Raw genomic sequence first — 24,947 nt, 5'->3', positions numbered from 1 at the left:
CAGTTCTCTTATGAAAAGCTTGTTAAATTTGACTTTCAGAATCAAAGTCCTTTGGCTTAACTATCTGAAGTTAGGGCTTTGAGGAATTCAGTGACAGTCACATCATCTTTCCATTACATCTGCTTTCTCCAGTCATTAATTCATTTCCATCAATTGGGATAGGAGTAAAGGTTGTGGTGGGTGAGCCATACAGTCTTCAGAAGATTGTAAAAACACGGATCATGCTTCTCAACTTAATGTTGCAATTCATCAACCTATTTCACCAGTCGTTCAATGTATCTCTTAAAGCAAGCTGGAGTTGTGTTTTACAGGTTTGAGGTTTAATTGTTGACTGTGGGCTGCTGAGCTGCATGTGTGAGCTGTTTCTGTTTGAGAAGGTGGGAGATATCTGCATCATTCGCATCAATCCAGGTCACTGTATTGGCACTTGCAGTATCCCAGGACATCTTGAAAATCTGATTACCAAGTGGTCTCCATTAATTTTCTATGTCACTTGAGGGAGAAAGAGCAAACTTCAGTGCGGTGCCAAAGTGTATAGCAAGGTCTAAGGCAACAGTTTGTGAATAATTTGGGACCTAGCTTTGGTCATGCCTGGTGGGTTGATTTAGTCTTGTCGCTGGATCCAAAACATGAGCCTTACAAACTTCTGCCTGGCAGACCACCTCTCCTTGAAAATCCGGCCCATATGGAGGCAAGCACTGCAATTTGGTTTAGCATGTTGTTTAGAATTCACAATCTGCAAATGTGCTCTGAGGACAGCCGGAGGCTGTGCAGCTGCAGAAGTTCCCCAAGGACCAACAACAATACATAAACTACCAGTTCTGTGGATGTCTACACCAATTCTGTATTAGACTCTTCAGTTATAAGAGGATGCATAGAAGAAATCATTCACTTCAACAAGGAGCCCATCTCTTAACGGACTTCTTTCCAGAATCAGCTTGTTCTGCCATCAGAAGTGCAGTAGTAATCATCTAATCTCACCTAAATTCTGAAGGTGCATTCCCATCACCTCTCAGAAATGGAAAGATAGCAGTTAACAACAGCTGACAGCAAAAACGGGAAGGTTTCCCTCAGCTTTGATGAAAGGTCATTCCCACTGGCCCAGAATTTGATGGGAACATAGTGAGCTTAATGTGCATGCTGTTCTGAGGCATTTAAAAACCCAGCAATTTGAAGCAGTGAAGAAAAATGATGCGAGTTGCAAATCACTACCAATTACCAGATGATTTGTACATAGAAATGCAGAAATAGGCCATTTGGCCCTTCAAGCCTGCTCTGCCATTCATTATGATCATGGTTGATCATCCAACTCAATAGTCTGATCCTGCCATTCCCCCATATCCTTCGACCTCCTTCACACCAAAAGCTATATCCAACTTATTCAGCTTTATTGTTCATTTCACAAAAACATAAGGACTTTTAATGACCATATTTATTGCACAAGGGTCTGATACATACAGGGTTAACAAGGGACTGAATACAGTACCCCCTCACTCAGTGATACAAGAGAACACATGACCAGCATCTATGGATCAGTATAGAGTTTGACAGAGCGTTAGAATGTAGAATGAAGTAGAGAGTCAGCTCTGAACTTGGGCCTTTACTATACTTATGTATTTGGTTGGAGCAGTTCGTAAATACTTAATGCTGAACTACTAAGACTACAAATACTTTAATAAGATCTATAAACAAACCACATCCAACACCTTTCAATAGTGACAGTGAATGGGGCATCTTAAAACCTTGCAGAAACTGAAGAAAATTAAAATCCTGGAAAACTGAGGAAAGATCAAAGCTGTAATCTGACCTAAGAAAAGTTCAAGCAGCAAAAGCACCAAAGGAAACTGCCAGCTCGAAAACCAAAGGCCGAAACTAAATTCTTTCCTGCAGCAGTAGACTCCGCTGAATCCCCTGGAAGTCCAGCTTCAATACCCAGTGTGTGCAGAGTTTGCAGACCTAACAAGGGCGATTTAAAATTCAAAATTGCTGGACAGCACAAATCCTGAAAATGGTTAAATACTGCAGTGTTCAGACATTGTCTTTTAAAATTGCAGTCCAAAAAAACTGATTCTCCATCAGCACCTGAATATGTGGCAGTCAAGCTCACTCTGAAAAAAACAAATTAAAAATGAATCACAACTGAGTAGACAGTTAAAAAAAAACAGTAAAAGTCAGGATCAGCTGCTTTGTAAACCTGAGAACATAGCGCTAATGCGGAAAAGACTCTCTAACTTGTTAATCCAGCCATTACTGAACACTTAAATGCTGAGACTGTGTACACCAATAATGCAGCAGGCTGCCAAAAGTGGCGGTTGGACGAAAACCTGGTGCTGTCAGACTTTTTACTGTGTTTACCCCAGTCCAACGCCAGCACATCCACAAAGTGGCAAGCACAGGGAAAACCATTTGCGAAGAAGCACATGGTAGAGCCATCTTGGATTTTTGGAAACCTTTTAAAACATGTTATTAAAACATTTTGACCATGGATCAGAATTCCACTCTTCCAGATCAAGAGACTTATCCAAGGCTCAGATCAAATCACAAAATTGGGAACTTTAGGAAGATTAGATTCCTTAGATACGTGGTTCCTTCAGATCTGGATAAAAGGACAGAAGCGGAGCAAGTTCAAACACCATTTTATTCAGTAGGTTTGGTAGCCAATTATATAATAACTAATCAACAAATCAACTGCAAAATTTGATAAACATTGAATGTTTCTAAAACCTTATGTTCATAAAAGTGACAAAATCCTGGAACTGGCCAAGTTTAATAAATCTGTTGACTCCTTCATTAATGAGTTGCCCAGAATGGCTGATGGTTGTGATTATGATGACCTGAAATTTGAGCTAATCAGGGATAGAATAATTGTGGCAACAGCAGACCCCACACTCTCAAACATGTTTCAAACAAAAGAAGGTCTAACCCTTGAGAGGACCATCCAGATTGCCAGGTAATCTGAAACCGTTTTCCAACACAGATCCACATTAAAGGGGAGAAAACAAACCATGGTACGAACTACATCTCACTGTCCAGCTAATGAAACAGCAACACTCCTGGCCATGGGAAGCAATACCTTAACTGGCCAGTAGATAAAACATGCCAGTGCTGTGGAACAAATCTTCAGACATCATTGATGTCTATCAATTTCAGGCTTTACATTTTCAACACAACTGAATAGGATCCTTCAGAAGAAGTTGTGCAAAGCTCAAAACATCAAAATGCACAAAAAATTCCCAGAGGACCTAAGAGGTCGAGACTGCATACTGAAAAGGTCACAAACTCTACTTTTTGGGTGAGGTCAAATATCCTGGATGTTCCCAGGAATGCATCTCAGTTAATGGTCTCCTCACAAATTTTAAACTGACAGCAGCCAGTGTTACAGTTCTATTAGACAAGGAAGTATGGTTGAGACACTTCTGTCTACAAACAATACACACCATTTCAACAGCTCAGAGGAACCAGACTCCTAGTCATAGGCATGATTCTGGAACTACAAGGTATGGCAGCAAACCAATCTTCAAGCTGATGTATGTCATCCGTAACCAGTCCTTTCTCTCCTCAGTGGAGATGCCTGTGCAGCCCCGAATCTCCTCAATACACCGGAAGTCAACAAGCGTGGATAGAGGATTGGTTGTCAAATAGGAGGCAGAGAGTGGGGGTCAATGGGTGCTATTCGGATTGGCGGTTGGTGACTAGTGGGGTGCCCCAGGGGTCGGTGCTAGGGCCTCAGCTATTTACCATTTATATAGATGATCTGGAGGAGGGAACCGAGTGCAGGGTGTCGAAATTTGCTGATGACACCAAGATTGGGGGAAAGGCAAATTGTGCGGAGGGTGTGGAGAGTCTGCAGAAGGATCTAGATAGGCTGGGCGAATGGGCCAGGAAATGGCAAATGGAATTTAATGTTGGCAAGTGTGAGGTGGTCCACTTTGGTAGGAAGAATGGTAGGAAGGACTATTACTTACGGGGCGAAAAACTGCAGCAGGCGACGGTGCAGAGGGACCTCGGGGTCCTTGTGCATGAGTCGCAAAAACCCAGCTTGCAGGTGCAGCAGGTGGTCAGGAAGGCGAATGGGATGCTGGCCTTCATAGCGAGGGGGATTGAATATAAAAGTAGGGAGGTCTTGCTGCAGCTGTATAGGGCATTGGTGAGGCCGCAGCTGGAGTACTGTGTGCAGTTTTGGGCGCCGCACCTGCGCAAGGATATTTTGGCCCTGGAGGGAGTGCAGAGGAGGTTTACTAGGCTGATACCGGAGTTGAGGGGATTGAGCTATGAGGAGAGGCTGAATAAACTAGGCTTGTACTCGTTAGAGTTTAGAAGAGTGAGGGGAGATCTCATTGAGACGTATAAGATGATGAATGGGATGGATAGGATAGAGGTGGAGAGACTCTTCCCGCTCAAAAAAGACAGTAGGACTAGGGGGCACAGCCTCAAGATAAAGGGGAGGTGGTTTAGAACGGAGTTGAGGAGGAACTTCTTCACTCAAAGGGTGGTGAATCTCTGGAATTCTCTGCCCGTTGAAGTGGTGGAGGCTGCCTCGCTAAATATTTTTAAGAAGCAGGTTGATGGGTTCTTGATAAGAGAGGGGATTAAGGGTTATGGGGAGAGGGCGGGAATGTGGAACTGAGCCACAACAGATCAGCCATGATCTTATTGAATGGCGGGGCAGGCTCGAAGGGCTAGATGGCCTACTCCTGCTCCTATTTCTTATGTTCTTATGTTCTTATAAATTATATAGCGATGCAAGGTCTTGAGCACTAACAAGATTCCCTCACTGGGACTTTAGCTCTCAATTGTTTTCTGTCTTTGCAGAACAGGTTTGTCTACTTTCATGCCAGAAACCCATCATTGGTTAGATCAGCCAGTTGGTTACCATGACACCTCTAATAGATGACAATGATGATCCAGCAACAAGAAGAGCCTTAACCTCTGGCTGCAACACCATTTGGAGAGATATAGCCAGGAATTACAGGGCAGATGCTATAATCCCCATCCAGCTTAACTGTACCAGCAAATGAGTAGCAGCCATCCATTGACAAAAGTACAGCACACAACCAGGTGCAAAGATAAGCTTCCTCCTAAGTCACACCATCAACTGGAAGAGCTACCTTGCATCCCAGCATACGTCACAGTGAGCCGCACGAAGAAAGAATAAATACTGTACAGACGAGCCCAAAGTTCATCCATCCTATAAAGAATGGGATAAACTAACCACCTCTACAATTGGGGAATCAACAAAGAGGGACTAAATGCTAATGAATTGAAAGAAGGGATGAAAAGATACCCAGGTGCCAGAACAACCTCCCATTCAACAGAACCTACCACCCCTCTAACAGTAGTGAGGGAAGGTACAGAAGGGTTAAGGCCTCCAGACCACCTGTACCTACAAACTCAGAAATGAGGCGCGGGGGGGGGGGGAGAGAGAGAGAGAGAGAGAGAGAGAGAGAGAGAGAGAGAGAGAGAGAGAGAGAGAGAGAGAGAGAGAGAGATGCATGGGAGGTGTTAGTGTAACGGTCTGGGACTGAGTATGGTATCACCCACAACGATAAGAGAACACATTACCCTCAACTAGGGGTTAGTGTTTCATTTTCTCTTTCCATATCCAACTTGACTAATTCACAGAATTGAAATGGCTTTTCATCCACGTCACAAATAACATCCTGTGACTGCGACAAAGGTGAAATATCCTTCATCTTCCTTTATGACCTGTTTGCAGCCTTTGACACATGACCACACCATCCTCTTCCAATACCTCCCCATCGGCATCCAGCCGAATGGGACTGTTTACAGCTGGTTCCTTTTTCATCTATGTAATCCTACTGAGTGTATCAGCGGCAGTGACTTATCATCCTGCTCCCACACTATTACCTTTGGTGTTCTCCAAGGATCAATCGTTGGTCAGCCTCGTATTTCTCATTTACATGCAGTTTCTGGGTGACATCATGCAGAAGTGCAGTGTTGAAGACATCCTATTCCTACGTCTCTCTTCATTCCTCTGCTGTTTTTAAATCAGACTGATTATCTGATATTCAGTACCAACGAGCAGAACTTTCTGCCAGTTAAATACTGGGAACACTGAAGCCATCGGTTTGCCTGCACTGAACTCCATTCCCTCTACTCTCTCTATCAACTGCTTTAAATTAAACCAGTCTGTTCGCAAACTTGTTGTCATATTGACCAAGTTACCATTTGTTCATGCCACCACTGGATTGATAACTTACACCTCCATAACATTGTCGAATTTTGCCCGTCTCAGCTCATCTGCTGCAACTCTCACCTATGCCTTCATTACCTGTTGACATGATTGCAAATCACTCCTGGCTGACCTTCCATATAAATTCTACCCTTTGTAAACTGGAGGTCATTCAAACTCTGCTGGCTCTGCCTTAATTCACACCAAATCTTGTTCACGCACCATCCTTATGGTTACTGACTGAAACTGGCTCCCTGTCTTGCAACCTCTTGATTTTAAAATTCTCATCCCTATTTCCAAACACCAACAGGAATTTGCTCTTTCCTATTTCTACAATCTCTTCCAGCCCCACAACCGTCCAAGAAATCTGCGCTCATCTAATTCTGGTTTTGAGTATGCCAATTTTAAAATCATTCCACTACATTCAACTGTCTAAGCCCCAAGTTCTGGTGAAAGGTCACTGACCTGAGATGTCGTCTCTTCCTCCGCCATTGCTGCCTAACCTGAGTATTTCCAAACCAAGGTGTTTTAGAAGATTTATTTGGTTTGCTGTATTAACATGGTAAATGGACTTATATTTACGATTTCACTATAATTAGCAATCAAACAAGAAAACACCTTCCTTCTACATCTCTTCCCCAGTTTGAATTCAAGCAATTCTATCCACAATTCAATTTTAATATGCAAACTACATTAGTTTCTAAACGAAGCCTTTCCAAAATTTGCACTTACATATTGTTAGTCTTTCCTGCTGCAAAGGTTTGTTTTATCTAAAATGTCTTAGTGAAATTAAACATCTGTAAGTGAGGTAATTGCTATTTTCTCAGAAATAGGGGAGATATTAAAGTATACTACAGAATAAACACATCCAAATAGTGACTGTAGAATAAAGTGAATTCTTTAAAAACAGACCTCCAAATTGGGAATCAAATCTGTACAGTAATTATTAAATTCTGAGTATTGTCTTGTAAGTTCCAAAACTAAATAGAACTGAACAGCATAAAATAACAAACACACACATACTTAAAGACAATGTCTCCAAACAAAGCACCATTAATTACAACTTAACATTCTCTAAAGAAGCATATTTAATATTTTAAACAAAGGAGGACCTTCAGAATGATGATCAAAATAGGAATTTAACATTTTGAAATAATTCCTCGAATTGTTAATTTACCAACCCCCATTAATAGGGGAGACTCCGATTGCATGTGTAATACTGCTTAGCAAAGCAAACAATGCTCCTAACAGGACTGGGATTATAGAATGTTTGCTCTCAACATTTAATGGATTTGAAAAACCATCCTTCAGGTAGATAAGGAATTTACAATACGTGTAGTTAGAACTCACAATCAACAAGATTGAGGTGACAAAATTAATGAGGGAGCAATTCTATACTTCCAGAGAATTGTTTATTTATGAAGTTCTTGCCTGGAGGTGAAAAGCCCATTTTAAAAAATGAACAGGGCTCCTCAGTGAGACGTCCACATTAACTGAAGCAGCAAAGTCAAATTGACATAAGCCATAGGTCTATACAGGACCAGGTTCGTTGCTTGCTTATACCATCACAGCTGGTTTATTTAAAGGATTGATCCCTTCAATTATTCACTATATGCTAGCTTTGTGGTCTTAGTAATGTGAAACTGGGTGATTGCCAGGTAGTGCTTTGCCATGCAGGAATGAAATCTGGAGGAGTGCGCTTGTACAGAGTATATTAATAGTTGGAAAAAGATGCAGAAACCAGCTCTACTTTAAAACAGTTTTAAAAGGTGGTCAATTTTTTCCTGCCCAAAGAGTAGGTCTTTTTTTTTGGGGAAGAGTTATAGTTCGATGTTGAGGTTAACAATCCATTCAATAACTACGGCTGAGAATGGATCTCTCAGAGCAGAAGTTCAGTGTGTGAGCAATGGTCTAATCTAGATAGTTACCTTGTGTTTCACTTATGGAACCAATGAACACATCTTCCCAGCCTGTCCTCAAGTGGATTAGAATTGTCAAGATTTATCAACAAGATTGAAACACAAGACTTCACCACTGTCAATTATCAGGTTGTATTTAGTAGTATTTGTAGTCAACCATCTGGTGAACCTTTGAGATTTGGGGCCACTGACAGGTTGCATGGTGTGAAGTGTGTTTCAGTAGGGACTATGAGAACTTCAGATGGAGTCTGTGGACATTTTTCAGGTCCTGAGGTGGTTTTCCCTGTGGACATCAAGAGGCTTGATATGTGCCAGCACAGGAAGCCACACCATCTGTGCTGGGTCTCAACATTCCAACGATAATCGTCAAGACTTCTGGAGGTGAATATCCTCTGCATTTGTGTGCAGCTCCTAAGCCAGATTGAGCAGCAGTAAACTCTGCTGTTGGGGAGACAGCAACCTTCACATGGTTCTCAAATTTTCCAACTTGAAGCCTGCAAATTAAAACTGCCAAGGAAACAACAAAACCCTGGCTATCTGATTCCTGGTCCAAGCAGTAGAATTCACTGCAAATGTTCTCTATGGAAAATGATAGTGCCTACAAATTTTGCAGTGCAGTTTCTTTTAATGAAAAAAAATGCAAACACAGAATCAAGCAAAGAACCTCCAATACAGCATCTAAAAGCCAAGCAACAGAACTTTAAGTTACCTTCTTGGAAAACTCATTTTATGCCATAACCAGAGCGTTTAGTGACAAATTGCAATTTCAGCAATAAGGGGATTCTGGCAAGTATTTCTACATTTATTCTGTTGTTCGTAAAACTGATATTATAAACAGAACCCATTGATGAACTGAAGATACAACCGAATACCATGAGGGAGTAGAGCGAGACATGAACAGGACATAAAGAACTCTTCTTGGAATGCATGGGCCATATTCTAATCAAGAGTTTGAAAACAAAATCAAATTTTTCCTCAGGAGAGTAAGTAATTGATTAGTGAAGATTTCTTCTCTTTTCCATATTTTTCACTCTAAGCTCGAGCTTCGGTTGAAACTTGGGAACAAGGAAATTAAATTTTTCATTTGGAGCAAGTAAAACAGCAAGTGAATTAATGGAAGTATTAGCTCAACTGCTTCACACTGAATGCAGATTTTACCAGAACACAAGGCAATTTGGCGAGTGAGTGAATTTGTTGAGGTGGGAGCAGGAGATGCTGCTTGCTATATAAAAAGGTTAAATTAGGATTTCAGCCAAGTTACAGAAAGGTAAAATCTAAAAACATATACTAAATTTAATACATTAAATAAGCTTATCACTTCAATTAAAAGCCATAAATAGATATCTGAATGATATTTGAAAACTTGAAAAAATTAAAAATAAAATAGAGATGGCAGGCTAGGTAATAGTTTGCAGCTGCAGAATATGAGTGTATTGGACATTTGTGTAATCAACATGGGCAGCAAGCATCTGTAGCTCAATGATTTCAGCTCAAGAGTTTGAGACCTGGCATGGAAGCTTCAGACTGCATTGCATTAGGGAGGGAGAAAATTGCCTGGACACTGATTCAGGAGGCTGTCAAAGCCCATTGGTTAAATATTTCAGCTCAGGGACAAGAAGGTGCGACTACAAAAATGGGTACCCAGAAGATAATTTTAGAGAATCCTCATTCTTGCGTTCATTCAAGAGGTACAAAGTTCTTGCAGCCTGTGTGGATAGAGCAGGGAGTGCAGTTAGGATGAGCAAAATGACCCCAGCATTGCAGTAAAGGTCAGCATTCAAGTTTAGAGAGTAAGGGACAGTATTGTTAGTGGGATAGATGTTGTTCTCTGCATCTGAGAATGAGTCCCAAAAGCTGTTATCTACCTTGTGTCATATGGTGCTGGAGAAGAACTTGATATTGGAGGGGAAAATATACCTTCGTAGAGGCCCAAGTAGGTACCAATAACACAGGATGGACTAAGAGAGAGGTTCTGCTGGTGAGTATGATCAGCTTGGGGCTAAACTGAAAAGCAGAATTACCAGGCTGATAATTCAGAGTTTATCTGAGCTACAAGCAAATTAGCATGGAGTCAATAAGGTCAGAAAGTTGAATGTGTGGTTCAGACTTCTGTGGGAGAAATGAGTTTCAATTCATTGGGAACTGGCACCAATACGGAAGAAAGAGGGAAATGCTTCATTGGACAGACTTCATTTGAACTATTGAGACTAGTTTCCTGGAGAATCAAATAAACAGGTCTGCAGATAGGCTTTAAAATTAATAATAGTGGGGGAAGTTTGAGTGAGAGAAAATTTAGAAGTTAGGAGAGAAATGGTAACAGCTCAGGGTAGTAATTTGAGTAGATAAGCAGGATAGGACAGGACAGAAGGGACAGAGCACACAAACAGAAAAGTGCACCAGTAAATAGCAACATGAGTGGGGGAAAAATGGTAAAAGAGAAAAGGCTCAACAGAATGAATGCAGTATTTGTAATGGAATAAGTGAATTGAAGGCATATATAGAAATAAATGGGTATGATTTGATAGCTAATAGAGATGTAGTTGAAAGGTATCCAAGAACTGAGATTGAAGATTGATGGAAAATTCATCTTTCTGCCTATTCTTAAAAAAAAATGTAAACGGAAATGGGCCAGTTCTGGTAAAAAGGATGAAATCAGTACAGTAGTGAGAAATATTTGTGGTTCATAAGATCAAGATGTAGATTCAGTGTGGGTGGAGATTACAAATAGCAAGGGAAAGCAGTCACCAGTGGAGAGTAGTCAATGGGCCTGCTAACTGGAGCTACACTGCAGTGTAAATCAATAAGTAAATGGCAGCTTGTAAGAGAAGGTACTGCAATAACTTCCACTTCGGCTCGACAAATCGAACTGCCAATGATAGCCTTGAAAAGAAATTCAGAGTGAGTGCGTGTGTGCATACGTATGTGTGTGCACCATAGTTTCTTAGAGCAATACACTGTTGCACCAATCAGGGATCAGGCTGTTTTACATCTGATCATGTGGAACAGGAATAATTAATGATCACACAATCAAGGATCCTTGCTGGAAGGGTAGTCAAAACATGACAGAATTTAAATACCCAATTTGAGGGTTTATACATTTGTAATCATACCCAAAATTCAAAGACCATTAGCTAAAGTGGACTGGGGAAATAGATTGGTACAAGCACTGGAAAACGTTGAGATATTTCTTAATTCTCAAAGATCTAATCCATTGGAGGAGAAAAAGCACGTTGCCAAGATTAATGGTAGACCAGAAAATCGGGAGGGGGGGAAAAAACATCAGTAAGAAAAGACCAAGGATGACCAAAAGAATGAGAGAAAAAATATTTTTTATATTTCATAGTTTACTCTAAGGACTTCAAACACACGAGAGTAGCTGAAATAAATATTGGTTCCTTGACTGAGGCTAGGAATTGATAATGGGAGACAAGGAAAGTGAGATTTTGTATCCATCTTCACAGTAGAAGACAAAAAGCATCCGAATAATAGTAGAAAATCAGGGGGTAAAAAGTTTTTATCATGTTAATTTTAAACAATTATCACTACAAAAAAAAAGTACTAAAAATTCAAGAGGCTAAAGGCCGACAAGACTTCTGAGCCTAATAGCCTACATTCTAGAAACTGAAAAGCAGTAGCTGCAAGGATAGAAGATGCATTGGTTGCAATGTGGCAAAATTCACTGCTTTCTGGAATGGTTCCGGTGAATTAGAAATCTACAAGGTTAACAGCTGTACCGAAGAAAGGAGACAGACAGAAATCAGGAAACTACAGGTCAGCTAACCAAATATCTGCCATTGGGAAATTGTTGGAATCCATTATTAAAGAATTACTGGTGAGACATTTGGAAATCATATGTGTCAACATAGATTTGTGAAACAAAAATAGTGTTTAACAAGTGTATTAATATTCTTTGGGGAGGTAACAGGAGGGTAGGTAAAGGGGAACCAGCCATGTATTTGGATTTTCAAAAGTAATTCAATAAGGTGCCACATAAAAGGCGGCTGCACAAAAAGACCGCACGGATTCAGCAGTGGCTAACTAACAGAAATCGGGATGTTGGGGTAAGTGTGTTATTTTCAGGTTGGCAAACTGTGACTAGTAGCAGGGATCAGTGCCGGGGGCTGAACTACTTACAATTATATCAATGTATTGGATGAAAGGACTAAATATAGGGGTTGGTGAAGGAATGGTGATCAGTCTGGGTATTGGGGGTTGGACATGGAGGGGGTGGTGGTGGTGGTGGATAAGGCACACACACGACAACAATCACCCACCCGCACCCCCCCACCCAGAGATACATCTGACCCACCTCCTCCTCCTCCCCCCACCAACCAGACAATGATCTGACCTCATTCCCCTCCTCCCCCCTCCAACCAGAGAATGATCTGACCCACCTCCACCCCCACCCCTACCACTGATCCGAGTCTGAGAGCCGTGCCGCGCTCTTCAGAGGCTGCAGTGCCTGACTCAGACTTTTATTCAGCAGGTCCCCAAGAACGTGGTTCCAGATTGGTAAACAGGGAAATGCTGATAGAGTTGGGTAGGCAGTTTATTAGTTCAATTTAAATACATGCAAATGCATTAAAATCATCGTCGAGCTCGATTTGGGCACGGAATGGATCCCTGCCATTCACAGATCTCGGTAAAGTGGCGATCTGCGCGCACTCAGGTGCAGATTGCAATAAAGGCCTCACACCCAACTTTACCATGATTTTGCACCCGGAAACAGGCACAAATTGTTGGTAAAATCAGGCCCGAAGTGTGCAGAAAAAATTGGCAGACGGGAACACAATGTGGAAAAATATGTGGTTAACAATTCTGGCAGGAAGAAACACAAGATATGATTTAAAACAGGAGACAGACTACAGAATGTTGTTCCATGGAAGGATCTGGGTGGTCCTGGCACATGAAACATGAAAAATTGGCATGCAATAAAATATGAAGGCAAATGAAATGTTAGCCTTTATGGTGAGGAGAATGGAATGGAGAAGTAGGGAAGTCTTATTATAGCTGTACAGGATGTTAGTGAGACCACACCTAGATTATTGTGCATAGTTTTGGACTCCTTATTCAAGGAAGGATGTACTAACATTGGAGGTAGTTCAGAAGGTTTATCAACCTGATTCCTGGGATGAAAGGATTGTCTAATAATAGGTTGAGTAGGTTAGACCTATATTCATTGGCATTTAGGAGGAGGTGGTGATTTTATTGAAACATACAATATTGAGTGGGAATGAGGAGGGTCATAAACCTTCGGAATTCTCTCCCCAGTATTCTTTGGAGACTGAGGTATTGAATACATTCACAGTTGTGATAAGACAGTTTTTTAAACTATGGGGAGTCAAAGCTTATGGGTGACAGGTGAGAAAATGCAGTTGAGGCCAAAATCAGATCAATCATGATCTTACTGAATAATGAAGCAGGCTTGTGGAGCTGTTTGGCTTGTTCCTGCTCTTATGTTCTTACATTATTTGTGGATAGGTTTACACCATCTAGTTTGCTATGCTATCCATTTTTTAAATGTCCCAAAACTAGAACCACAAGTCTTTGAAAAGTCTCTCCAACTGCAACAATCAAAATACTTGCAGCATGTCGACAGAGGGGAAGTAAACAGGAAATGCTGACATGTAGCAAGAGAGAAATCAAAATTCACAATTAATAAATTCTCTACTATCCATGTGCAGGAGGTTTTTTTGAAAATAGTTAGGTTAAATGTTTGTCAACACATTGGATTGACAGCTAACTGACTTACCCACGACTGTAAAAGTCACTGCAACTTGTTTTGTTCCAATAGCCTAACCAGCAGGAAGTGCCAGAAGCATCATCCAAGCTGCAGTTTCTTTAATTAGTATACGCAAACCATCAGTGGGACACAATTATTATTTTACATAATAATTGGACTTCCCAGTGTAGTGAATTATACACTGAGACAGACAAGTTCTGCTGTCAACAGTTTTACAAGCATACAGCTAATGTGTGATAACCCCAAAAATGTGTCACCTCCTGCATCAGTCCAGCACATCATGTTGACTTTACAGGAGACAGTAATTCAGCTAAAAACCATGGCTCATCATCTCAAGACATCTAGTTATGATTCTAATGGTACTGAGTCAGAAGTGCCAGACAGAAAGAAATCTAAGTGTCTATTATACAGACATTTTTGGATTGTTGAAGTAACTTTGATTAGTCTGGTGATGCCTTGAATATTTTAAAACACCAATGACAAATCTGTGCAACATATCAAAAAAAGCCTTAAATCAAAATAGTAATGGAGCAGAAACGTGCAGATCATATTTTACAATACACTGTCTCAGCTAAAGCAGACTCTTCCATCATGAAAGGAAGCTAAACCAACCTCCAGAAGTCACCCTATTACAGAATGAAGACAATCACAGAACAAAGCTTGGACCAAAGAACAGAAATATTGATAGTAGAATGACTCAGTTCCACAAATTTGAGAGAAAATTGTTGACAATCAAGTTGCCCACAATTTAGGAAAACTACTTGCAACTTTTTTCCCCCCTTACAAAATTTATCATTAGGTTTCTAACTTACCACTTGGCTCTTCATGATGATTCAGAATTCTCAAAGGCATTAGGGAAACCATGTTCACAAAATAGGGCGGAACATGATCACATGAACACAGAAAATTTTGTGCTGCTCTTAAAAATATTTTTCATAGGAAATGATTCACCAGCAAAGGTTTTGACAGTGCCTTAGGAACACGCTTTAACGTACATTGAACCCCAGCCGATTTGCTATGGGATGGTAGAGCTTCGTGGTGGACACGTAGGGTGATCAACGTGGGGGCACTGGGGGGGGGGGGGGGGCAGTGAAGAGGGGAACGGCTTACATTAACTCCTTCAGGAATGCATCCAGCCACAGCTGGCAAGTCTACATGTAGGATATTCCATCAGAGTAAATCTCATGGTCAAGTTCAATACTATAGTAAAGCATTTGCAAAACTTCTATTCAGAATTAAACCTGATGGCAAAACTTGTACTTATTCAGAAGCCCTGCAAAATTACCTGAAAATACGGCTCCATTTAGCCACCAGTTGGAAGTAATTCTGAATTGTATATAGTTCTGATTAATTTTGGGAAATGGATCCACGTTGAAGCAAAAAAAAAGCAACCCATGTCTAAAATCATCTCTAACAATTTTCCATTTTTAAGTTTTTCTGCCCTTCATGGTAGCAATTTATCAAGGGCAAGCCAACTAAGCAGGTGAGTTTGTAAAAGAACAATGGGTACACAATGTCAGAGGCAAAATATCATGTGGGACATCTTGCATTGAAGATACAATGTTGAGTAAAATATGTATTGAGTAAACTTTTAACTCACCAAAATGTGCTTGAAAGGCCTGGGGCTTTACAACCTGATTACAATGATTACACATCACCAGATAAAAATCATCATGCGCTGGACAGTGACCAAATATTGGCATATCTGTAAAAAGATAACCAAAATTAAATTATATTTTATATTATAGCTACAAGTTTCCATATCATGTTCAGAAATAAAGACCTGCAGTGTCAACCAAAACTGTAATTTGTATTTTATTCAGCAATAAATTACATGCACATTAATTTTAAGGTAACTTTATATTTTAAAAAACACAGCTGTTATTCCAAGATGACTGATAAATGGTATAGTTTGTCATTTCATAAACCAGTTAATAGTTTAAAAACAGTTATATTGTAAATAGAGCTAAACACTTTTTCAGGGCAATGCCAGCTATGTTCTTAATAAAAGTAAATTACTTCAAAAATCAAAACTAGGATAATAAAAACATCAGATTCCACATCAAAATAAGATGATCAACAAGCACAAAAAACAGCAGATGTTTTGTGGATTCTTCAGTGAATACCTTCTCTCCTATCTCTCCAACAAATAAGCCAAAATACTAACTACTAAATTGCTGCTGTAAATAACCTCACCAGTAACAGTCACGTGACCATATTATCCAGGTCAAACACTGCAAACAGCAGTTAAACCTTGGTCCTACATAATGCCAAATGAATCAGATGAGCTGTATTGTGCATGCACGTGAAAATACATTACAGTATTGTAGGAAACCTGAAGATGAAAGCTAAAGGCTGCAATTCAACATTAATACACAAACGCTTCAGTTTTGCTCAAGGTTTAAGGAGATCTAAATCCCAAAAGGAACTCCTTGATACAAAGTAGAGGTATATTCTTCTGATCATTAGCACAAGCAATACTGAATATTTGACCTCCGCTAAAAACAAGGCTTATCTGGCATTTCACTGATGCACTTTTGCTTACTTATCACGACAAATACAGACCTGGGAAAGGACAATGTAATGAATCAGCAATCTTTTTTAAAAAATACCTGACTGAACAGGGCATAGCAGTGCAAAAAAACTAAAATGAAATATTGAAAACTTGCTGTTCTAAATTCAGACAGGAAGTGATGGTGATGGTGTACTGGATGAGGCACAGCAATGAGCTGGGATAATTTACTTAAAATAAGCAATGGATATTATACACAACATAATAAATAGACACATAGCAAGCCTGATTTGTAAAAATTACAAAGTGATCATGATTATTAAGACAGAAAACTAAACTATGGTTGTGGGACATAGACAGAATTAACAGAGTGTAGATTTATTAGAGAGAGTTTGCTGGGTGTGGAAATCCTTGGAGAAGATCGTATGGTGAGAGAACAGTGGAAATATAACTGCAAGTATTAGGCACATTTCCTGGTTAAAAATTCATCAAATCTGTTGTGTTTTTACTATTTCAGCACCTCAGAGCTAAGTGATGGAACAGCTGGAAATACAGTCACAGTGGCTTTATGTTAGGAAGATATAGAAGAAAGGAATATGAAGAAAAGAGCATGGGCACTTGGAATGGAAGAACAGCACCACCTATTGTCCTTGGGGACAGACTGAAACTCTAGATTTTAAACTGTTACAGATGGAAAAAAAGTAACAAGAAAAGGACAGGAAACAATTGCAACATTTACAGGAAGTGCATGCCATATACCAGGCATTTGTACTATAAGATACAAAGACACATTATACTGAGATAGACAAGGAAGGAAAGAAAAAAATTCATTCAAAAGCAAAATATTATGGGATTCTGGAAATCAAATAAAACCAACAGAAAATGCTCAGTAGGCCAGTCTGCACCTACAGAGAGAGTAAAAGAAGTTGCAAACAAAACATGATAGGTCATCAAACTGAAATACCAATTCTTTCTCTATCCAGATATTTGATCTTTCGTGTTCTGGCATTTTCTTTCATTCTTTCATGAAGTTTGAAGATCACTGGCAAGGCCAGCATTTGTTACCCACTCCCAATTACCATTAAATTGGAAGGCTTGCTAGGCCATTCAAGGGGGCAGTCAAGGGTCATATTGCTGTTGAGCCAGGAGTCATAGATAGGCCAGACCGGATAAGGATGACAGATTTCCTTCCCAAAAGCAATTGAACTAGATGGGTTGTTACAACTAATTATTGTGGCCATAGTCATCATTATTGTGATAAGCTTTATATTCAAGATTTATTAACTGAATTTAAATTCCAGCAGCTACCGTGGTGAGATTTGAACCTGTATCTTCAGGGTATTATCCTGGGCCTCTGGATTACTAATCAAGTGACATTACCACGACACCACCATTTTCACTTCTTATACATACGGTAAACATACATATATGTACAGGTAATGAGGACAGATCAACTAGCATAACAATGAGCTGAACTGAAGCATTAATCTACATAAAACAATTAGGCTAGACAGGTACCACATTCAACAAATCAGACCTCTTAAAACACATTCAAAAATCAGTCATGATGTCCGTACTTGAAATAAAATTACTTACAATGAAGAAAGGCCAGGCAAACATGCTTGCTCAAACTGTGATATTAACACCATGTTACATTAGAATCTATGATTTATCATTTTAACTAGAACCACCTAAAATTTAATATCTTCATGTTTACACATATAATTCAGGTTCTAAATGGACTTATTATTAAAAAGCTTTCCCTGCATTCCAGCAATGAACTGTTAATAGCTCCAAATGAACATCAGTCTGCAAGCTAATCTTTTAATCCCTGCACACCTGCTGTACATTAGTGCCTATTTTATTTCACATCTTTAGATAAATATCTAATACATTTAAATAGCAGCCATTTATGAAGCTTTCTTAAATTCTCAGACATCAGCGGATAACGATTAGCAAGAGGAACTCTTGTACAAAAGACAAACTGAACAGCAGAGGCCAGCAAATACTGCTCAAAGGCCAGTTCATTTTGGCTACAGCAGTTTGTTTCAAGGCCAAAAGATCTGGCACCACAGGAAAATGCTGAATTTTCCAATGAGTTTTTCCCCATACAGCCTTGGTGTTCAGTGTAATTTTAGGACAGAATACTATAACCTACACGATGAACGTGTCACCAAAAAGCACATTAATCATTCAGCTGTCAAAGTTGTTTTTCACTACCCTTCAATCTGACATGCATCTTTACCTAATTTCTCAATCTCCAAGTTTGAATTGTTCCATTCAGGTCTCAATCCATGTTAATATACCAAAACTTCCCTGATAAAAGTCACAAATGATATCCTCTTTGACAATAATGATGCTGTGCACCTTCCAACCACATCACCCACACATTTCATCAGTTTATTTTTATCCTCACTTGGTTCCAATCTTGCCTATACAGAGTATCTCCAGCAACAGCCTCGCATTCTACATCATTGTCTATTGTTGGCCCCACTTCTTTATCATCTAACTGCTGCCTCATGTTGACATTATCCATGGCCATGGGGTAAGTTCCATTATGTACAATGAAGACGCCCACATCACTCCACCAGCTACCTCAATCTTCCACTGACAAACACCCTGACTTGGATAAGCCACAATTTCTTCAATTAAACATTGGGAATGTTGAAGCCATCAACTTCAGCTGTCACTGAAAATTCCGCCAAACCTTGCCAAGGGTGGCACAGTGGTTAGCACTCTGCCTCACAGCTTCAGAGACCTGAGTTCAGTTCCCAGCTTAGGTCACTGTGCAGAGTTTGCATGTTCTCCCCGTATCTGGGTTTTCTCCAAGTGCTTCATTTTCCTGCACGGTCCAAAGATGTGTGGGTTAGGTGCATGCCATGCTAAATTGCCCCTTAGTGTCCTGGGACGCATAGAGGGATTAGTGGGGTAAATGCGTGAGGTGACAGGGATAGGGCCTAGGTGAGACTGTTGTTGGTACAGGCTCAAATGGCCTCCTTCTGCACTGTAGGGTTTCAAGTGGTTCTAAGTGTTCTATTCCATTCTCCATTCACTGGCTCAAACTGACCTAGACTGTTCACAAGCTTGGTGCATTAAATCACCATACCTGAGCTCACATCCATTCCATCAAAAAAAGTCACCTACTTCCAAAGTATTGCCTACATCATTAGTCTCTCATAGCCTTGCTCCAATCTTGGAAATGAACCCATTTCCAGAAAGGAAGGGTAACTGTCCTTGGCATCAAGGCAACATTTGAGTTGAGTGTGGCACCAAGTTAGTAAAGGAATGAAGAGAAAACTAGAATCATACCTGGCACAAACGAGCAGGAACAAAGGATGCCTGGTCATCAGTAGACTGTGTTCTATGAAAGTGGGGGCATGAGGGACACTCTTGGTCTGCATTCATGTAAATAATTGTTTAAAAACTTGCTCACTGCAACCACATGTACTACTAGTTTTATTACCTCAGGGAACACCACAGTGCAGGGGGAGTTGAGGGTGGAGTGGGAAGGGTTTACCTTCCCCAATACCTCCTTAATCAAGAAAAGGGAAGAAGACATTGTCTATTAAACTTTTTTGTCGTGCATAGCTTCTTTACTGCACTGCATAATACAGGCTACACTGCTGTAGAGCCACGTAGCAGCATAGCTTAGAGGGAACACTAATGTTGGACTTAAAATTTTTACTCAAAAAAAACATATTAGCTAAACGAAATTCATTTTTCCATGGCTATCATGGGTCATTCTGGCATCAGATTAGCTTGTGATCAATTGGAGGCAACATGATCAACAGAAGTCCTGTCTTCACAATGAGGATACCCTCCATTGTATTGTAGAAACATAGAACCATAGAAAGGTTACAGTGCAGAAAAAAGGCCCGTTTTAGTTTAAGTTCAGTTAGTAGTGTGACAACTGGGCTTACATTAACACTGCCATGAAGTCACTGAGAAAATCTCTTAGTCACCACACTCAGGCCACTGTTTGTGTGCCCTAAGGGAGAACTTAACTTGGCCAATGCATCTAACCAGCATGTCTTTTGGATTGTGGGAGGAAACCGGAGCACCTGAAGAGAACCCATGTGGACAAGGGGAGAACGTGCAGACTCTGCACAGTGATCCAAGCTGGGAATCAAACCCCGCTCCTTAGCGCTGTGAGGTAGCAGTGCTAACTACTATGCCACCATGTCACCTATTGTGTCTGCGCCAGCCAAAAAAAATATACAAATGCTCATTTAAATCTCACTTTCCAGAACCTGGTCTATAACTTTCAGGTCAGAGTATTTAATATGCAGATTCCAGGTACCTTTAGAGCGTTTCAGCCTCAACCACAATGTAGGTAGTGAATTCCAGACTCCCAGCACCCTACCCTCTGGTGAAAAAAGGTCTTCCTCATGTTCTCTCTATTTCTTTTACCGATCATCTGAAATCAATACCCCATGGTAACTGACCAGTCAGTTATAGGACAAGTCATTCCTGTCTTCTGTGTAGGCTCCTCAAATTTGCATGTCTCAATGAGGTTACCCCTGTGCCTCCTCTATTCCAAGGAAAACAACCCAAGTTTATGCAATCTCTCCTCATAGCTCTATTTTTCAAACCCTAGCAACATTTTTCTAAAACTCCTCTATCCTTTCTCCAGAGGAATTATGTCTTCCTGTAATGAGATCAAAACTGTACACGAAATTCCAGCTGTGGCCTAACCAGTGTTTTATATAGTTCCATCATTACATCACTGCAAGGTCTCTCACTTCCTCAATCCCTCAGTATTTTCCCATTTATTGAGCATTTCTTTGCGTGTTCCCCTCAAATGTATACTTCACACATTGAGACTGAATTCCATTTGTCACATTTGCCTACTCAATCAAACCACTGATATAATTCTGGAGTTGACAACCATGCTCTTCACTAACTAACTACAGAAAGAAGTCTCATAACACCAGCTTAAAGTCCAACAGGTTTATTTGTAGCAAATGCCACAAGCTTTTGGAACATGCTGTTCCTTCGTCAGGTGGGTGGGAGTTCTGATCACAAACAGTGCACAAAGACACAAACTCAATTTACATGAATAATGATTGGAATGTGAGTCTTTACAGCTAATCAAGTCTTAAAAAGGTACTGACAGTGAGAGTGGAGAGAACTTTAAGCACAGGTTAAAAGGATCTGTATTGTTTCCAGACAGGAAAGTTAGTGAGATTTTGCAAGTCCAGGCAAGTTGTGGGGGTTACAGATAGTGTGACATGAACCCAAGATCCCAGTTGAGGCCGTCCTCATGTGTGGAACTTGGCTACTAGTCTCTGCTCAGCGACTCTGCGCTGTGTGTCGAAGGCCACCTTGGAGAATGCTTACCCGAAGATCAGAGGCCGAATGCCCGTGACTGCTGACGTGTTCTCCAACAGGAACAGGACAGTCTCGCCTGGTGATTGTCAAGCTGTGTACATTCATCCATTGTCGTAGCATCTGCATAGTCTCCCCAGTGTACCAAGCCTCGGGACATCTTTTCCTGCAACGTATCAGGTAGACGACGTTGACCGAGTTGCAATAGTATGTACAGCGTACCTGGTGGATGGTGTTCTCACGTGAGATGATGGCATCTGGTGTCGATGATCCAGCATGTCTTAGAGGTTGCTGCGGCACGGTTGTATGGTGTTGTGGTCACTGTTCTCCTGAAGGCTGAGTAGTTTGCTGCGGACAATGGTTTGAGGTTGTGCGGTTGTTTGAAGGCAAGAAGTGGGGATGTGCAGATGGCCTCAGCAAGATGTTCGTCTTCAATGACATGTTGAAGGCTCTGGAGAAGATGCCGTAGCCTCTCCGCTCCAGGGAAGTATTGGACGACGAAGGATACTCTGTCCACCGTGTCCCATGTTTGTCTTCTGAGGAGGTCAGTGCAGTTTTTGACTGTGGCGCATCGGAACTGTCGATCAATGAGTTGAGCATCATATCCTGTTCTTATGAGGGCATCTTTCAGTGTCTGGACGTGTCTGTTGCGATCCTCCTTATCTGAGCAGATCCTGTGTATATGGAGGGCTTGTCCATAGGGGATGGCTTCTTTAACATGTTTAGGGTGGAAGCTGTAGAAGTGGAGCATTGTGAGGTTATCTGTGGGCTTGTGGTACAGTGAGGTGCTGAGGTGACCATCCTTAATGAAGATGCGTGTCTCCAAGAATGTAACCGATTCCGGAGAGTAGTCCATGGCGAGTCTGATGATGGGATGGAACTTGCTGATGCCATCATATAGTTGCTTCAGTGATTGTTTACCATGAGTCCAAAGGAAGAAAACGTCATTGATTTATCTAGTGAATAGCATCAGTTGAAGGTCCTGTGCGGTGAAGTTTTGTTTGAACCTGTGCATGAAGAATTTGGCATATTGAGGTGCGAATTTGGTCCCCATGGCTGTTGCGTGTCTGGAAACAATACACCTGTGTTTAATGCTCTCTCCACTCACACTGTCTATACCTTTAAGACTGGATTAGCTGTAAAGACTCACATTCCAATCATTATTCACATAAATTGAATTTGTGTCTTTGTGCCCCGTTTGTGATCAGAACTCCCACCCACCTGACAAAGGAACGCCGTGTTCCGAAAGCTTGTGGCATTTGCTACAAATAAACCTGTTAGACTTTAAGCTGGTGTTGTGAGACTTCTTTCTGTTTTTACCCCAGTCCAATGCCAGCATCTCCATATCTTCACTAACTACACAGCCAATGTTTGTGTCATCTGTAAATTTTCCAATAATGCATATCGTGAACAAGGGTTTTAACACAGAGCCCTGTGGGACACCACTGGAAATCATTTTCTATTTGCAAAACATTCATGGACCATTACCTTTTGTTTCCTGTCATTAAGCCAATTTTAGATTCAACCTGCCACCTTCCTCTGTATGCCATGAGATCTTACTTTTCTGACCAATCTTCCATGTGGGATATGTCAAAAGTCTTTCTGAAATCCATGTAGACAACGTGCACAGCACTATGCTCATCAATCCACCTTGTTACTTCCTCAAAATAATCTATTAAACTAATAAGATGCAATCTCTCAAATAAATCCATGCTGACTATCCCTGATTAGCTGTGCCTAAATGAATAGAGACTGACCGACCTATAGTTTTCTGGCATATTGCTCACACCAATTTTAAAAATAATGGTATATTTGCAGACCACCAATCCTCTGGGACCTCACTTGTATCCAGGGAGGGTTGGAAAATGGTCCTCAGGGCATCTGCTGTTTCCTTCCTGGCTTCCTCCAACAGCCTGAGGTACAATCCATCAGGTCCCAGTGATTTATTCACCCTCAAGTAGGTCAGTCCCTCCATGCTTCCACTCTCACTATGCTTATTGTATCTAATATTTCACACTCGCCTTTAACTAGAAGATCTGCATCATCCTGCTCTTTGATGAGGACAAAGGCAAAGGCAAAGTACTTGAGAACTTTGCATCAACCCAAAAGCTACCATCTACATTGCTTGCTCTTAATGTACCGGTAAAACATTAAGATTTTACCTACTAATAATTTTTTGCATCATCTTAGCTTTCCTAATTTCCATTTTTACTTTATCCCTGTACTTTCTACAGTATTAAGTCCCTTGTGACTGTTATAAGCTTTCTTTTACTGCTTTATCTTGGTCTGTAGGCTTCTGAATAACCAAGGGGTTCCAGATTGGGCAGTGTCACCCTTTTGCCTTATGGGGACATATCTACACTATGCCTGTAGAATTTCACCTCTGAATGCCTCCCAGTGATTTGACAGTTTTTTTCCTTTGAAAAACCTGTATCCTGTCCACTGTTCACCTGAGCTCTGTAAAATTTGTCTTCCCCCAATTTAATTCTGTTCTACCTTTGTCTTTTTCCATAATGATGTGAAATCTACCTATATTGTGGTCACTATCTGCAAAATGGTTCCTCACTGCCACTTCATCCACCTGCCCATTTCCCAAAACTAAATCTAGAAGTGCAACCCCTATGACGACACAAGTGCAAACACAGCCAAGTGTTTGTGTGTTTGTTATGTGCTAAGTATCATGTGACGGTACCACCATGCTAAATGGGATAGATTTCAAACAGATCAATAAGACTAGGCAACCATGCTATGTAATGAGGCGGATAGAATTAGGGACTTTGCGGTGAAGGATCCTCTTGGAGAGAGTGATCATTGTATGGTGGAGTTCCTGGTGCAGATGGAGGAGGAGAAAGTGGGTTCCCGGACACGCGGACTTTGTTTGAATAGAGGGGAGTACGGTAGGATGAGAGAAGAATTGGCGAATGTTGACTGGGGGAGCACGTTGGAGGGAGGGTCTGCTGAGGAGCAGTGGAGGATCTTTAAGGAGATCTTTCTTGGTGCTCAGCGGAAATTTATTCCGATCGTCAAAAAGGACAGTAGGAGGAGAGGTAATAAGCCATTGGTAACGAAGGAGGTGAAGGAAAGTGTTAAATTAAAAGCGGAAGAATTTAGAGTAGCTAAGAGTAGTGGGCAAGAAGAGGATTGGGAGAGGTTTAAATGTCAACAAAGATTGACAAAGTAGTTGATAAAGAAGGGTAGGAGAAACTATGAAGCTGGGCTAGCACTTAATATAAAAAAGGATAGCAAGAGTTT

General features: G+C 40.8%; 1 protein-coding gene across 1 annotated transcript in view; it reads right to left on the bottom strand.

Moving 5' to 3' along the window:
* The window catches only part of atxn7 (ataxin 7), a 143,799-nt gene that overhangs the window by 50,469 nt on the left and 68,383 nt on the right, over positions 1–24,947 (bottom strand). Inside the window, exon 3 of the mRNA XM_080183152.1 lies at positions 15,456–15,560. Coding sequence (XP_080039278.1) covers positions 15,456–15,560 — 105 coding nt within the window. The remainder of the gene's footprint in view (positions 1–15,455; positions 15,561–24,947) is intronic.

The sequence above is a fragment of the Carcharhinus amblyrhynchos genome, chromosome 3 (genome assembly GCF_965287045.1).
Source record: "Carcharhinus amblyrhynchos chromosome 3, sCarAmb.v2.hapA, whole genome shotgun sequence".
Taxonomy (NCBI): Eukaryota; Metazoa; Chordata; class Chondrichthyes; order Carcharhiniformes; family Carcharhinidae; genus Carcharhinus; species Carcharhinus amblyrhynchos.
Note: the sequence above shows the minus strand (reverse complement) of the source record. Positions and strands in the feature narration are given on the sequence as shown.